Source organism: Didymella exigua, assembly GCF_010094145.1.
Source record: "Didymella exigua CBS 183.55 unplaced genomic scaffold M421scaffold_5, whole genome shotgun sequence".
Taxonomy (NCBI): Eukaryota; Fungi; Ascomycota; class Dothideomycetes; order Pleosporales; family Didymellaceae; genus Didymella; species Didymella exigua.
Window position 1 is genome coordinate 1,109,520 of NW_022984779.1, and position 15,802 is coordinate 1,125,321.

Below are 15,802 nucleotides of genomic sequence, written 5' to 3' on the forward strand. Positions count from 1 at the left end.
ACCTCGGCAACGAAGTGGCTGCTGGCACCGCCTCAGCCAAGTTGAGTGGATTTCCAGTCGACATATATAGAATTGTAGGCTCAAGTGAGACGAGAATGTCTATATGACTTCAAGACTCCGAAAGATGCACTTCGCAGTTCATAAAGATACTTGAGATCCAGCTACAATCTACATTAAGACCCACGTTCAGATGACCGGTAGTAGCTGTCCTCAACCCAACCACGCATACAAGCCTCGCAAGTCTTATTAGCGACCACTATATACAATGCGTCACTTGGAATTGCCCAAGATCCTGCTGCTTGCGCTGTATGCCAGCTCCGTAGGAGCTCTTGTTCAGGACGGAAACCTAATCCTCCGTGCTGCCACGAGAAGATCGGATCTACACAAACGGGACACGAGGATAATTCGGAAGTACGAATCAGAGGTGGTTTACGTTGAAGGTTTGAGCCTTCTGCCTCAAATTACTCACCGTGCTGACAACTAGGGTAAGGTACTAGGCAACGAAGCAGCAAAATATTCGCATCAACAGTGAAGGTCGCGTCCAGGAGGCCTATTTTGTATCTTGAAGAAATTGAGCACTTCCTCCGAGATGTCCAATGCCAAGATGGGAGAATGATGCTGCATTTCGTCGATGCAGGCTCTGCACAAGACGCAAGAGCTGCTTGCCATGGCGGCCACGGAGGCACAGGCGGGCTCATCATAACATCACATCAGAGCTGTAACAGGGACGGTGAGCGAGCTGTCTACAAGTATGTCCGTCGTACGCCTGTCATATGTGTGAGAATACTCACGGTTGCAGGATCGATGAAGTTTCTTTCGCTGAAGATGGTGTGGCCCTGGACCTTGCCGTCACAGAAGCTCTTTGGCAGGACGCCTTTGATAATCTGGACATTACCTTTGGCCATACGCTATATGATCATATCTACAGACGGCACTCGGAATTTTCGCAGACGCGGGGGAAGCGTCAGGACGAAATGATTGTCGAAATGCCATCGGACGCCCTTGACAACGTTACTCATATCACATTCGATCTCACCTCCGAGATTTTGGACTATACGTTTACGGTAGAGGACTTCCTCACGGGTCTTGAAAGCATCGTCAATCTACCCTCGACGCCAAATTTGCCTATAGATATTGGTTGCAAGAACTGCTCATCACGAGGTCAAGTCATTCTCACGCAAGGCACGATCAAGATCGATACGAAACAGATAGATCTAATTCCGGACATCTTAGAAGGCGGCGATGATAGCAAAGAGATCAACAGCGTCATCACTGGTGGATACATGGATCTTGCGGTGACTGGACTCGGTGCACGTCTGGAGATGTTTGCCCGCCCTGTCAAATCGGGATCATATGAGGTTGCGCTGGTCCCTCTGCCAATATTTGGCTTCGTGATACCCGGCATCGGTCAAGCTGGTGCCTATTTCGAACCAAAGATTAGCGCGGACTTCGAGATTGATGAAGAGCTTGCGGTCAACTACGGAATCGACGTTGCTGTGGGTTTAAACCTTTTTTCCTTGCAATTCTAGCCAAGCTGATTTCGTTACAGATACCAGATGGTGCCGGCATCAAAGTGGAACTCGGGAATCTTGCGAACACATCCATCAGCGACATCAAAGGAGCCACTCTCGATGCACTCCCGTTCAGCTCCAATGTCACTGACGCAGACATTGTTCTGAGTCTGGCGTTCACACCCACGATTTCAATCGGGTTTGAATTTAGCGACAAACTAAATGCTCTTATAACAGTATCTCTGGATCTACGACTTGATGCGAAGCTGATGACGGGCGCCAAAGAGCAGTGCAACCTGCTAGCTGGAGGCATGCAGACTGTGCCCAAAGATGCTGGTATCAGGAGTCTTGTGTTAGTGGAAACTAACATTTCCGTTGTCATCGACGTGGCAGCTGAACTCACCCTGCCCTTGCTGCCTGCACCTTTTGATTCTGCAGGCACTTCGGCGAACATATTTTCGACGAAAACACCGCTCGTGACAACTTGTGTCGATCCGGTCAAAGGTGCCCTACAAATAACAGAGATGGCGCCTGTGACTACGATCAAAGCTCATACAGAGGTTGTGCAAGCTCCTACCACTTCTACTTGCACGAAGTTCGAAGGAAACAAGCCATGTGAGTGCGCTGCAGTTACAACTACGGTCTACGCCGCGCCTCCCACGCGAAGTCATGTCAGCTCATCGCCGAGGAAAACCGCTCCACCACTAGATATGACCCCCTACTACTCTTCCACTCCTATCAGGCCCGTGTATGATCCGAAGACGACAATCGAAACTCCTACAGGTGGCAGTGAATGCGAGTCGATCGAGCAGTCGCCAACATCCACACCTTGTACAAGCTCGCAGACATTGCGCGTCACAATCTCCACGATACCAGTGCCTACCACGGAAGCTTCTAATCCGCTACGAATTGTCATTATCTCGGCGCCTAGTTCGAAGCCATGTAATTCAAGCACCTCAGAAACTCCAGCCGCTCCATATACCTCTACCACCACACCCATAATTACCACGAGCGGGGCAGAAGATGGATATTTTATCTCCTCTTCCACCATCTCGCAGACTTTAGAAACAGCGACAAGCCTTGAAATCAAGAATGAAGGAACGTCGACAATGAGGATGACATCGCCCCCCAAGGTTGAGGAAAGTAAGGGTTTTATGGCACCGTCCCACAGTGCGACGGGTACAGGAGATGTAGTAACATCAACTGGAATGATTGAGTTTACCGGTGCCGCAGCGCCAGGTGTTGTGGTTCCACAGGTGAGGAGGGAGATAGGCTGGCAGATCACGGTGCTGGCTGCTAGTGTGGGATTCGGAATCTTGCTGATCTGAGAGACGTCATACAACAAAAGATTTTGGGCCTTCTTATAGAAGAACATGGTTATAAAGAGGGTAAAGCGGTGTTACATGACGTTTGCTTGTAAGAAACTTTGTTTTGACGCACGTCGATGCGCAATCTGATCACCGCCTTTGTGACTCAATCCAGAGTTGAAAGCTGAGAGTCACCAAGCTTTCATCAGCTGCGAAGAGACCAAAACTCTCTTCTGTGAGTTATCGGGTACTACCTGCTCAGAACACCCAGACCAAGGTAGCACAATCGGAGTCTCCGTAGTGCCTTGCATCCATAGAGTTGACATTCATTTTGCCATCGACGTCCTGGATGCTGGTGACACGAATACCAAATTGAAATTCGAGTTCGGCGCGTACAGAACTGCGGTGGATGTGAGGCTATCGAAATCGGCGCGTAAAGAGCTGACCATCAAGCCCCAGCTTGTCATTCGCATCATCTGCCAACGTTGCGCTTTCAGACGCCTATTTACATCGATCATGAATCCTGGGTCGCAGAGTGGTAGTTATATCGCATCTTACTCTGTCATATCTCTTGAAGAGCTCCTTATCAGCTGGCTTGACCTTGATGTCAAAATCATGGCCTTTACGGCGAGGTGATAATCCTTGCTCAAGAATGGTCACACTGTAGCCGTGATATTTGAACATAACTCCGCACATCAACATCCCGATTGAGCCTTCAATCTATATGTCGTCAGTGGATTACCCTCTCTGTCACGCTTAAGATGATGGCATCCTTGTTCATGCTTCGATACTACGTAGCTGAGTCTCAACTTTATGGCGTTTGTGCTGGAAGAGTGAGAAATCTCTGCTTTTACTGACTGAGTCTCACAGCATGGCATTAAATGGGGCAGACCGAGACATCATCTTCACCCCTCTGGGCGTGCAGCTGTGATGAGGCTGTCGAGTGTTGAGCAACGAACCGGTAGAGTAAGCACTATTGCGAAAAAGGGAGAAGAACGGCTTCAACCTGATCTGCAATCGCACGATGAGGGTCCGGGCTTCTGCGGAGTCGCCCCATCCCATCGGACGTGAGTAAGCGCCGTGTCGATGCAAGTGAAGGCCAGAAGGGCGGCGTTGGAGTGGTTTGCGCCGCCCTTGCTGGCTGATCGACAGAGCCGTCGGTCGCCTCGCCTCATCCAACCACATTGATAATTCGTGGTGAAGCCGCGACACGTTTATAAAAGTCTTGAGCATCAAACTGTTATTCGAGCCTAATAACAAAACTTCCTTCGCCATGGCCGATCATCAAGTTATCGTCGTTGTAGGCAGCAACCGTGGTGTAGGAAGAGGCATCGTGCAGCTACTCGCCAACCAGCAGCTTCATAGGCCATTGACAATTTACGCAACATCAAGGTCCGGCATTGATAGCAGCATCAACATCCTCTCTCCCAGCAGAGTCTTGTATCGCGAGCTGGACATCGCCAATCCGTCCTCAATTCACCTCTTTTTCGAATCGGCGCTGGAGGAACATGGCGCAATCGATGTCCTCATCAACAACGCAGCAGTCTCTAACGATCACCAAAAGACGCCAGACCTTGCCGCCGAAATGGTATGGACCAACTATGGAGGCACGAGGGATATGTGCAAAGCATTTCTAGCGCAGCCTACAATCCGACCAGGAGCGCGCATCATCAACATGACTAGCGGCTACAATCGCTTGCAGGATTATAGTCCAGAGCTGCAGGAATTGTTTCGCGATGCAGATGATAGCAATGCTCTAGATGAGCTTGCAGCTGCATACTAGGACAGCGTTCACCATGGCCAAGACGTGCAGGAGCAAACTGGACGGGGATCTGGAACACGGAGCTACAAAGTCAGCAAAGCACTCATCAATGCTCTGACTATTGCACTTGGGCGGAAACACCCAGATGTGCTTGTGAACAGCTGTTGCCCCGGGTAGTGCGACACAGCAATGGGTAATACGGCAAGAGGGAAGCCGCCGAAGACACAAGAAGAGGGTGCGCGTGTGCCAACTCGACTTGCCATTGGCAATTTGGGATCGAGAGGCGACGAGGATGGGGGTTTGGGAGAGGGGTCTGAAGAGATAACTGGCCATTTTTTTTGATAATGCCGACATTATGGTACCCGGGTGGGGAACGGCAAAGCTGTGGTTAGAGTCTTGAGATGCGACAAGTAGCCGTAGATGCACCAGGCAACTCTTGAATAAAGTCAGCGAATTGCTTTGGTACCAACTCAATACTTTGATTAATTCCAGGTCGACACGTATTCCACTCCTGTACATACATTTTTGAGAACTCGAAAGGAGTCGAAGGGCCTGGTTCGGGGACTGTTAAGAGGGCGAGGAAGCTGCTTCAATTTTGATCAGCCACCGGAATGGTACCTAGTACTTGCTCATGCCAGCCGTAAAGTCCTGAGGTATTCGATGATCTACCTTGTGAAACGGGAATACGGGTACCGCCGACAACGGCACAAGAGTTCGAACGACAGAAAGACAACCTGAGAAAGGGAGCAGGTTGGATGGCCATCCCGCTTCTATCCAGAGCGAGGCACGACAACCAATCAAGGCTCACTGTGGGCCTTAACTGGACAAGGCAAGGCTGGCCTTCTCCGCAGCTTTCCCTCCACATCCCGGAACTGAATTGTGCGGTTTAGTTCCGCTGAAGATGCCGGCCGACGCAATGCGGTCCAGAACAACCGAGCAGCCGCGACATGAGACAGCTCACACCCGCGGGAGATTTACGTCCAGCCTCAGACTTGAGCATTGTCAGCACATAGATATCCTCTTGACTGAGTGATAGTATTCGCGATCTATCGACGCAATTGCATTTTAGAGAGCTTCTCAAGCGTCCTGCAACATGCCGTCAGTAGCCCTCACAGTCCGCACTGCGCGCACCTTCTCGCGCAGCAGCACAAAGGCAGGCGCACTATCTCCAGCCCCTAAGAGCGTCAATTGACACGCGCAGACATACCTCAACCTCGCACGCAACTTCAGCTCCTCCCTCCGCCGCAATGAGATCAACAAGGTCTTCCCCTCCGCGCAGGAAGCGGTCAAGGATATGAAGTCTAACAGCACCCTCCTGTGCGGCGGCTTCGGTCTCTCTGGCGTCCCCGATACTCTGATTGACGCAGTTAAGGCGAACTCGTCCATCACTGGTCTGACCGCTGTCTCCAACAATGCTGGTGTCGTTGGTGGAGGTCTTGGGCTTTTGCTCGAGAGCAAGCAGGTCCAGAAGATGATTGCGTCCTACGTTGGCGAGAACAAAGTCTTGGAGCAAATGTACCTGACCGGTGAACTGGAGCTCGAACTCACACCACAAGGCACGCTTGCTGAAAGGTGTCGCGCCGGCGGCGCTGGCATTCCTGCATTCTACACGCCGGCCGCTTTCGGTACAGTCGTGCAGACCGGTGAGCTTGCGCTTCGCCACAACAGCGATGGCTCAGTCGCTCAGTACTCGACGCCACGCGACGTCAAGGTTTTCAAGGGCAAGTCCTTTGTCATGGAGGAGGCCATCAACGGCGACTATGCCTTCATCAAGGCCTACAAGGCCGACCGCCTGGGCAACGTGCAGTTCCGCTTCAGCGCGCAAAACTTCAACGGTGCCATGGCCCGCAATGCCAAGGTTACAATTGTCGAAGCTGAGCACATCGTCGAGGTGGGCGAAATCGAGCCCAACGCTGTCCACGTTCCGGGCATCTACGTCGACCGCGTGATCCAATCGACCGCCGAGAAGAAGATTGAGAAGACTGTGAATGCAAAGGACCCAGCAGATGCTGCCAACGCCCTCGGCTCCGGCGATGCAGCAAACAAGCGCGAGCGCATCGTGCGCCGCGCAGCAAAGGAGTTTAAGAACGGCATGTACGCTAACCTTGGAATCGGCATGCCCATGCTCGCCCCCTCCTTCGTCGACGCCAGCGTAGAAGTCCAGCTGCAATCCGAGAACGGCATCTTGGGTCTCGGCCCGTACCCGCAGAAAGGGCTCGAAGACCCGGACCTCATCAACGCGGGCAAAGAGACCGTCACACTGCTGCCCGGCGCGTCGTGCTTCGGTTCGGAAGAATCGTTTGGAATGATTCGCGCAGGCAAGATCAATCTCACCATCCTCGGCGCCATGCAGGTTTCTGCGCGCGGCGACCTGGCCAACTGGATGTTGCCAGGTAAGGTCAAGGGATTCGGCGGCGCGATGGATTTAGTCTCGAACCCGAGCCTGACAAAGGTCGTTGTTACCATGGAGCACACGGACAAGAAGGGCAGGCCCAAGATTCTGAAGCAGTGCGAGTTCCCGCTCACGGGCAAGGCTTGCGTGAGCAGGATCATCACCGATCTGGTAAGATAATCCGAGTTTAATTTTTCTTTAGATATGGACTAACAAATACAGTGTGTGTTCGACGTCGACTTCACTGAGGGCCTGACCCTCATTGAGCTCGCCGACGGCGTCACGGTCGACGAAGTGCGGTCAAAGACCGGCGCGGACTTCAAGGAGGCTGCGGAGATCAAGCCCATGCTATAAATCTCGTCGACTCAATTGCGTTCCTAGCTGGTTGGCATGATTGTATATACGCGCAGCGCTCGTTGATGCCTGATCTGGAGTTCAAAATGAAGCGCTTTATTCACAGATCGCATGTTCACCTAACCTTTCACCATGCTCGTACAATGTTGCTACAATGGTGTTCTGGCATTTAATCAAGACTAGCACCGCTACAACGTCATGAAACCTGCTGCGCTCAACTCTCTTCGTTCATCGCCATGTCTAGCACTAAGCATCTACGGAGGAATAACTATTGCATCGCGGTGCTCACAGTGGTACTCGTAGGTACCGTCGCATCCACTGTATCGAGCTGCATACATGCATATTACACTGTCAAAGATAAGATCACGTATAAGCGGAAAGCACCTGCGGAAGTAATTAGTACTAGACGGTAGCTTGCTCTAGAGACAAAAATGAGAACTACTCGAGCCTAGTAGAGCTTGTGCCGGAATGGAAGAAGATGCGATGTGATGCCTGTGACACAAGGCAAGCGTAACAGTCCTATTCTTCACCTTCAACATCGGACAAGCTTGACATTAGGTGACAGGAGTTTTACTATCTAATTATCACCTTGGACCGTCCGTTAATCCCTTGGTCTCGGCGCGCGTTCAATATCCGAGTTGTCATTCTCAGTTCTTATACATTTTCGAAGTCGCCGTGCCGCCCAGTCCATACTTCTTCCAGTCCTTCACCAATCCCAGTGGCCCCCTTCATTCACAGCAGCCACATCACCTTTACTCCTATACCGCTCAGAATTCCCATCAACTTTAGATATCCGTTTCCCGTCAGATCTAATACTTCCCACTCTCATTAACCAAGCCACTTTCCTCATTCTCCTTCTTGCTCCTCAGACTCCACTCGGGCGCCTCATCAATCCCATCCTTCTCCTCCTGATCCCCAATCTCCTTGGTCTTATGCACACTGGACGGCAAATGCTCGGCCGGCGCATACACGGTAATCAACTCCAGCGGCTGGTCCCCCCTGGTGACAAACTGATGCTGTGTCCCCGCAGGCACAACAACGACATCGCCAGCCTTGACTTCCTGATCTTTCCCTGCCACCGTGGCCAAGCCGCGGCCGGACGTGAACATCAGGATTTGGTCGACGGTGTGCACCTGAGCCATGAGCTGGGTTCATAATAAGATCAACACGGGTGAAGGGGGGCTTACTTCGTCGCCTATATCACCGCCTACAGGGACTTCCATGGCGACGACTTGGCTGGATAGACCCGTGTGCAGCACGGTTCTGAAGTCGCCGAACGCGCGCTTGCTGCTCAGCAGCCCGGGGAAATGAACCATTTCGTGCTTGGGAGGCGAGTCCTTGCGGTTTCCGGCGTTCTTGTAGGCGTCCATTGCGGTGCGTGGGGTTGTGGAGAAGGACTTGGGAGCGTTGAATATGGTTGGTTGTGTGGATCGGAGCAGGGAAGCTGGAAGGCGGGCAAGCTTGAACATTGAGTGTGAGATGTATTGGTAGTGGTAGAAGGTGATTCTATATAGTTTTGCGGTCGCAGTCCCTTTGATGACGCGAGGAGCGCTGCGTAATGGAGACGTGAGCTAGGTGTATGACGTCAGTATGAGACACTTGTCGTGCGATTGACGCTGGATCGCAACGTGAGATCGCTGGGAGACATCTTAGTCTCCCTGGCTTGTGCGATGCTGATTGAGGGCTTGGTGATTGGGTGGGTATTGTGCCTTGCTGTCGTCGAGGGCAAGTGCGCGCTAGTGGTCCTCGGTGAAGACGTCAAGCTGTCAGATCTGCTCATTGAAGAACGCTCTGGCATATGGACGTAGAAGCTGCGAGTAGTGTATAGTTTGCAGCAGCGTGGAGTCGCTGTCATATAGATCGTTCATTGCAAAAGCGCCGCAGGAAGACATGATGGTTGATTGGGTTGATGGTTACAGCTGCTGGGTTTTGTTGGATGCGAACAATATTGGAGATTACCTGAGATGTATTGTACATATTTCTAGTTTTCGCAATGCGAGTTGATGCTACAATGCGATGTGATGTTACCTTGGAACGCCGTCACCTTATTTTGTGGTATTCCGATGTTTGTGCAGCACCTCGTGAGCGACCATTAAGTCACACCACGTCCATGTCATCCAAAGGCATTCGGCCACCCGCCGAGCCTCCCTGTAAGAAATAGTCCAAGGAAACACCTTGACGATGAAGCGCTTGGGCCAAAACCGAATGGCTCACGGGATGCAGCCCAGAACTGGTTGATGTTTCCGTGACGACGCTCATTAGTTTCGACTGCAGGCAGAAGGCGACCTTGCAAGACTTGCATTGCGGCACATGAGCTTTTTAAGATCTGCCGTGACCGATCTTCTTCATCTAGACCCTGTTCTGGCGGGCCTGCTCTTCTGTCTCGTGCTCAAGCTCGCGCTCGATCTCTTCTTCCTCAGTAGGCCCAGGGCCTCTAATCTTCTTTGTGTCGACTTCGCCACCGCTCATCTGCCACTCCATGAGCTTGCTGAAAGCGCCGTCGGGATTGGAAGACAGCTCCTTGTATGTGCCTTCCTCAGCGACCTCCCCATCGGCATTGATGCAAATGATGCGGTCAGAACGCTTGATGGTCGACAGACGATGAGCAATACTGATCGTGGTGTTGTTCTCGGCCAGCAGCTTCCCAAGAGCTTGGTTGACAAGAGTCTCGGACTCGGCGTCTAGAGCGCTTGTCGCTTCATCAAGGATGAGAATGTCAGGTGTCTTGATGAGCGCGCGTGCAATGGCAATACGCTGCTTTTGACCACCAGAGAGCTGCGTGCCGCGAGCACCAACGTGGGTCTCAAGACCATCCGGCTATTTTTCGTCAGTTCCGATCGTCTAAGAGGGCATTAATACTTACAAAGTCACTGATGAACTGGCAGTTGGCCTTGCGAGCTGCAGCCACGATCTCAGCGCGGGTGGCCTGTGGTACACCGTATGCGATGTTCTCTGCGATAGTACCGGAGAACAGAACAGGCTCCTGTCCGACGAACCCAATCTTCCTTCTGAGCTGCTTTGCGTTGAGCGTGGTGATGTCGCGTCCATCGATAGTGATGGTCCCCGCAGTGGGCACGTAGAAACGCAGGAGCAAGCTTGCAACTGTCGACTTTCCTGCTCCACTGGGCGCGACGATGGCAATATTGGTTCCCTGCTCGATCCTAAAGTTGATATCTTTGAAGATGTTGACAGCCGGTCTTGTCGGGTAGGCGAACGACACGTGCTTGAACTCAATTGGTCCGCGTGCAGACCTCACGGGCTCACCCTTGGTCGGTGAAATGGTAGGCTGGCGATCCTGAAGTTCGAAGAGACGACTTGCAGCACCAACGCCCTTCATCATCTCGCCATAGAAGCCAGACAAACCGACCATGCTGGATCCAGCGTATGCGGTGTACATGAGGAAGGACGAGAGCTCACCAATCGAGATGACTCCGCTCTTGACCATGCCACCTCCAACATACAAAATCGCAATGATTGTCAGGTTACCCATCAGTCCTGTGCTACCATAGAACCCTGCAGCAACTACAGCCTCCTTCTTTCCAAGCGCGAATATCCTCTTAATCTGGCGGTTGTAGCGCGAGGCTTCTTGGACTTCTCCAACAAACGCCTGACTAGTTCTAACGTTACCGAGGCGCTCTTCTGCGATTTTTGTGAGAGTACCGAGGTTCTTCTGGATCTTTCGACTCAGCGTTCGCAGCGATCGACCGGATATGAAGGCGACTATAGCGACAGGTGGTCCAATCAGCGCGAGTATGCCCGTGAGTTTGAGACTGACATAACCCATCATGACAAAACCAGCGGCACCACTGACCAGCGAACGAAGACCATCTGACAGATTCTGTGTGATGCTCTTGCCGACGATGATGGTGTCTGAGCCGAGGCGGGAGATGAGATCACCGACACGGTTCGCATCGAAGAACTCGGCGTTTTGTACGAATGTCTTGCGGTAGAGCTGCGATCGTAGGCGGGCCACAATGCGCTCACCGACAATGCGGAGGATGACGATACGACTGAAGTTGGCTGCAGCGCCCGCGCAGAGGACTGAAGCCAGGGCAATGTAGAAGGTCGACATGTCCATGCCAAAGAGCAGCCCATCGGTCTTCTCGGCCTGTGTAGCCGCGTCCAGGATTCGGCCAATCGAAAAGGGGATCGACATGGAGATGGCAGAGGAGAAGAGAAGGAAGACGAAGGCCCACGAAAGGGTGCCCATCTCCGGCCGGGCGATCTTGATCAAGCGCCAGATCTCGCCCATGCCGCCGCCCGCCTGAGAATTGCCCTCCTTGCTCAGTTTGGCGCTCAAGTCGACCTGTCGCGCTGCCGTTGCCTTCTCTGACTTTGCAAAGCCCTGTGACTCCTCTGGCTCGCCGTCATTCTCTTCCTGGTCGATGGCGCCCTTTTCCTCCATCTCCTGCTTGTAGGACTTGCGCTGCTTCGTCACTGTCTTCGCCTGCGCTTCCGCCAATATCCTCGATGCCGCGAACATGCGCGCGGGCTGCTGGAAGGCATTGCGACGGACGGTGCCTGCGGGCGCGAATCGGAGGGCGGCAGCGGAGGGGAACAGCGATGACGTACGTCTGCCTGCGCATTGTGTTGTGGAGGCGGCGATGGTGTTTGCGGGTGTCGGCTTCGTAGTAGCGAACGCTCTGGACAGCACTGATGTGCGCGAGCTCGCCGTGATGCGCGGGTGTATCGAGGCGAGCGCTCCGTTGCCCGGGCCGTGCCAGGCCTTCGCCGCGAACGCCGCGGTTCCGCGCATTGTGTCGCGGGGCGGACGGGCTGTCTACCTGGAGTAATTTTTGAATGGGCGTGCTATGGAAGCACTCGACATGGCGGTGGACGCTGGGCGGACTGTGACGGCGATGAGGGAATTCAAAAAGCTCGCCCTGGTCGTGACGAAAGGATGCCGGGGAGATCGATGCACGGACACGCGAAGCCTCCGATTGGATCTAGATGGCGTAAGATTACCAACCTCAACGCGTCAGTAATATTATAGAGCGAGCCGAAAGCGGGCGAAACGCTTTTCTAAAATCTCCTGTAGACGGTGCGGACACGGTGTGACACGACGTCACTTGTGCCCGCTGTCAAGCTACGTAGCCTCCTCCCCGCGCACCATAATCCCCAGATCGACAGTAGACTACAGTTGCTGTATACCTGATAGCGCCACGTCTCTCCACTACGCCGGACGCACCCACTACTAGTAACATCAATACTCTCTTGGAAACCAAGGGAAGAATCCTCCGTGCCTCGGGCGGCTAGCCCACACTATGACTCCATGGTGAATGCTCACATCGACTCACGTACTAGCCCGCAAGACCGACTTCGTAGACCAACCCCTCAGGCAGCAGCACAATTCGAATGCAACTTTACAGTCTGGAAAACCCAATTTTATTGACAAGTCACTCACAGTCAAACACTGACGACCTCCTAAAATTTGTGACATAGGAGAGTCACCAATCGGGTTTTATTGCATCTTCTAAGTCGAGTATGCTAATCACGTCTTGATTCACCACAGAGCATGGCTCGCACAGAGCCAGAGCCCATTCACCTCGAAGGCACTACGCTGGAAGGCGGTGGTCAACTCCTACGTGTCGCCCTGGGCCTCTCCAGCCTCATCAAGAAACCTATCCACATCACCAACATACGAGGCAAGCGCTCTAGCGGTGGTGGTCTTAAGGTCCAACATCTCACATCGATGCTATGGCTCGGCCGAGCCAGCAATGCGCAAATTAGTGGTGCAGGCCTAAAGAGCAAAGAGATCACATTTAGACCGCACACATTACCATCAATCAACCCCGATCTCCTAGCGGGCCATGTTTCAATCAGCCAAAACACACCAGGAGGCATCACCCTCGTGCTCCAGGCCGTTCTACCATACATACTCTTCTCCGGCGCACAGGCCGCCGTAGAGCTCCGCATCACAGGAGGAACCAATGCATCGAACTTGTCGCAGCCAAAAAGGAGGTAAAATGTATGTACATCAGTACCTCCAAACAGGCCTGCTAAGTAGACCTCTTCTGCCCGTGACAGAACTCGCCATCACTAGACTATGTCTTGCAAGTCCTGATCCCAATGCTCTCCCTCATCGGTGTCCCTCACATATCCTCAACCCTCCATTCCCGCGGCTGGTCTCAGAGGCGCACCCGTCTAGGCAGCACCACATTCAGCATCACTCCGCTCACCAGCGCACTCCCCGCCTTCCATCTTCAGGACCGGGGCGCAATAAACAGCAAACATGCGACCATCATAGCTCCGCTTGGAAGCGAGCACGGTTTCCGCGACAACTTGGACCTGATGTTGGAAAAGCGCCGTGCCCACTTCTTCGGCACGCAGAGCCCAGATATAACCATCTCGTTCGAGCCAGCCTCGATGAGATACGCTTCTACCTCCTCCTCGTCGCCACATCCTCTGCCAACATGAAATTCGGCCGCGACTGGCTGTAAGACGACAGAGTGCGCGCGGGCAAAACAACACGCATCGTCCCGCACATGGTGCGCAAAGTATCCGACGACTTGCTCCCCGAGATCGCGCATGGCGGGTGTGTTGACGAGTGGATGGCGGACCAGTTAGTCGTTTACCAGGCGCTTGCTCACGGCTCGAATCGGGTTCATCGTGGCGAGGCGAAATCGAGTCTGCATGTGCAGACGGTGATGTGGGTTGCTGAGAGAGTCGCTGGGACGAGATTCGATGCATAGGGTGGGTGCGAGGGGGCGGGATTCTGTCCTGGAGAGGGAGTGGGTGGGGATGATGGGGAGTTAGTTGAGGGGCTGAAAGGGTTAGGGGTGCATGCGTGATTGTGGATGAGCGAAGTGCTGGGTGAAGAATGAGTGAGTCCAGTTGCGACTGTCATAAGAGTGTGCATTGATATGTCAGACACCGAAGTCTTGGTGAGTACTGAGCTCGCCACTGCCGTGGGCTTCAACCTTATGGAGCCCACGACTTTCCATGTACCCTGAAAAACCCCAATTGCGTCTACTGCCCGTTTTCCAATCTCACAAGCCTTTTGTGACTCAATCCATAGCCTCTTCATCACCTGCGGCAATAAGCTGTGACTTTACCTTCTCGATGAAGTCTCTGGAGACCAGGGGCCGCAGCTTCCAGCTCCAGGGGATGCAGCGGACCTGAGGATGCGAGAGGCCACTTGCTAACTCCCTACCAACGTCAAGCAGACGTGAGATCCTCAGATAAATCGACTCGGTCCACCGAAAAGCCTGTCAGTACCCAACTTGAATTGCAGACACTGAACTCAGCCTTCGGATGAATGATTGAGAACACAGAGCAGGCTGCAACTAGGTCGATATTGTATGTGGCGCTGTTACGGTATAGGTCTACGTGGAGCGTGATTGGCTCTGCGTGATGGAATGGTGTGTTGCGCGAGAGGAACTGGGAGGCTTCTCGAATCCATTCCATCTCCTTGAGAAACATAACGCAATCGAGGCAGCATGCCGACTTTCCGTGGAAATGGAAGGTATTAACGGTCCAAACTACGGTGGAAAGCTCAGCATGATTTTTTTTGCTGGTCTGAGCAAGGGCGAGTAGCTTATCCATGCCTTCGAATGTGCCGCGTCGTCTCTCCGAGGAAACTTCGAGCCAACGGCAGAGTAGAGCTCCATCGTTATCGGACTTCATAAAATGGCGGGCAATCATGAGTCTGATCTCGGTGGGCAAGTCCATGAAGCGGAACGGCTGGCGTGGATTTAACCTGAGGTACTCATCACCCATATTTCTGAACTTGCGGTCCTCAAGATAACTAGGGTGGGTCAGCACGTGCTTGAAGGTGGGCATCAATTGACGTACGTCTCGCTCATCTCGAGCAGCGCAAAGCCGCCATCCTGCTGTGTTTCCATGTGAGAGGTCATCAGTGCCTCTCGTCCTGGCGGGAGAGCAGCGGCCACTGAACCGGACAATACTTCTGGTCCCGCTTCATTTGTAGATGAAGTCATAGCCGGAAAATCGTGTTGGTCGTTGAGCCGAAGTGAAACCCAGAGGCTGTGTCTGCAGATATGAATAAATCGCGGTGGAAGAGAAAGAGCGGGGACGACAGGGTACTTACGTAGGCAGATCTTGTGCACGGACCCCAATGTGAGGTTGCGAAGGTGAGAGAGTCTGGAGGTCCAAGGACTCTCATTCACAGAGACTTGCGGCACGAGTAGATCTATGGCAGAAAACATATGTTTGTGAGAGCTGTCAATCTCGCGAGCGTTGGACCTTAGTAGCCAGGCAGCATTGTGATGGTCGAGTGCAGTGCCTAGGTGAAAGTAACTTGGGGCGAGGACACTGCCTGATCGCACCTTTCCCGCGTGGCCGTTCAATGTCAAATGTTGGAAGGTCGTGCATATTACATCCATGCATTCTTGAGGTCTTGGATGAAAAAGATCGCTCTTGTAATCGTCGAACCCATTTTGACCGTGCTCATCAAGTATGACAGGTTTTGCACCTATCGTGTAAGATGCTGGCCTTCTTCTTTCGTTACCCTTGC

General features: G+C 52.9%; 6 protein-coding genes across 6 annotated transcripts; 4 read left to right on the forward strand and 2 right to left on the reverse strand.

The window, feature by feature from the left end:
• Positions 1-203: 203 nt before the first annotated feature.
• M421DRAFT_406264 (uncharacterized protein) lies at positions 204-2,958 on the forward strand. Its single transcript, XM_033590311.1, has 4 exons — positions 204-440; positions 491-749; positions 800-1,496; positions 1,550-2,958. Exons 1-4 carry the CDS (start codon positions 266-268, stop codon positions 2,837-2,839), a joined length of 2,421 nt encoding a protein of 806 aa, XP_033452161.1. The 5' UTR covers positions 204-265; the 3' UTR covers positions 2,840-2,958.
• Positions 2,959-3,978: 1,020 nt separating this feature from the next.
• On the forward strand, positions 3,979-5,018 carry M421DRAFT_417647 (NAD(P)-binding protein). Its single transcript, XM_033591544.1, has one exon. It carries the CDS (start codon positions 4,092-4,094, stop codon positions 4,599-4,601), a length of 510 nt encoding a protein of 169 aa, XP_033452162.1. The 5' UTR covers positions 3,979-4,091; the 3' UTR covers positions 4,602-5,018.
• Positions 5,019-5,521: 503 nt separating this feature from the next.
• On the forward strand, positions 5,522-7,775 carry M421DRAFT_417648 (succinyl-CoA:3-ketoacid-coenzyme A transferase subunit B). The gene is made up of 3 exons (XM_033591545.1): positions 5,522-5,733; positions 5,782-7,143; positions 7,195-7,775. The coding sequence occupies exons 1-3, from the start codon at positions 5,674-5,676 to the stop codon at positions 7,324-7,326; spliced, it is 1,554 nt and encodes a 517-aa protein (XP_033452163.1). The 5' UTR covers positions 5,522-5,673; the 3' UTR covers positions 7,327-7,775.
• Positions 7,776-8,135: 360 nt separating this feature from the next.
• M421DRAFT_55801 (uncharacterized protein) lies at positions 8,136-11,809 on the reverse strand (the record flags this gene model as incomplete). Its single annotated transcript, XM_033595334.1, has 5 exons — positions 8,136-8,459; positions 8,514-8,786; positions 8,942-9,010; positions 9,682-10,143; positions 10,190-11,809. 5 exons carry the CDS (start codon positions 11,807-11,809, stop codon positions 8,136-8,138), a joined length of 2,748 nt encoding a protein of 915 aa, XP_033452164.1.
• Positions 11,810-12,841: 1,032 nt separating this feature from the next.
• M421DRAFT_98955 (EPT/RTPC-like protein) lies at positions 12,842-14,018 on the forward strand (the record flags this gene model as incomplete). Its single annotated transcript, XM_033598684.1, has 3 exons — positions 12,842-13,228; positions 13,354-13,676; positions 13,775-14,018. 3 exons carry the CDS (start codon positions 12,842-12,844, stop codon positions 14,016-14,018), a joined length of 954 nt encoding a protein of 317 aa, XP_033452165.1.
• Positions 14,019-14,484: 466 nt separating this feature from the next.
• Positions 14,485-15,266, reverse strand: M421DRAFT_2535 (uncharacterized protein; the record flags this gene model as incomplete). The annotated part of the gene is made up of 2 exons (XM_033588626.1): positions 14,485-15,073; positions 15,121-15,266. The coding sequence occupies 2 exons, from the start codon at positions 15,264-15,266 to the stop codon at positions 14,485-14,487; spliced, it is 735 nt and encodes a 244-aa protein (XP_033452166.1).
• Positions 15,267-15,802: the final 536 nt, after the last annotated feature.

Coding starts and splice junctions, on each gene's coding strand:
- M421DRAFT_417647 (XM_033591544.1), top strand. CDS start 4,092: ATGGCCGATCATCAAGTTATCGTCGTTGTAGGCAGCAACCGTGGTGTA.
- M421DRAFT_406264 (XM_033590311.1), top strand. CDS start 266: ATGCGTCACTTGGAATTGCCCAAGATCCTGCTGCTTGCGCTGTATGCC. Junction 750..799: donor GGTGAGCGAGCTGTCTACAA/GTATGTCCGTCG, acceptor TCACGGTTGCAG/GATCGATGAAGTTTCTTTCG. Junction 1,497..1,549: donor ACTACGGAATCGACGTTGCT/GTGGGTTTAAAC, acceptor ATTTCGTTACAG/ATACCAGATGGTGCCGGCAT.
- M421DRAFT_417648 (XM_033591545.1), top strand. CDS start 5,674: ATGCCGTCAGTAGCCCTCACAGTCCGCACTGCGCGCACCTTCTCGCGC. Junction 5,734..5,781: donor TCTCGCGCAGCAGCACAAAG/GCAGGCGCACTA, acceptor TGACACGCGCAG/ACATACCTCAACCTCGCACG. Junction 7,144..7,194: donor GCAGGATCATCACCGATCTG/GTAAGATAATCC, acceptor TAACAAATACAG/TGTGTGTTCGACGTCGACTT.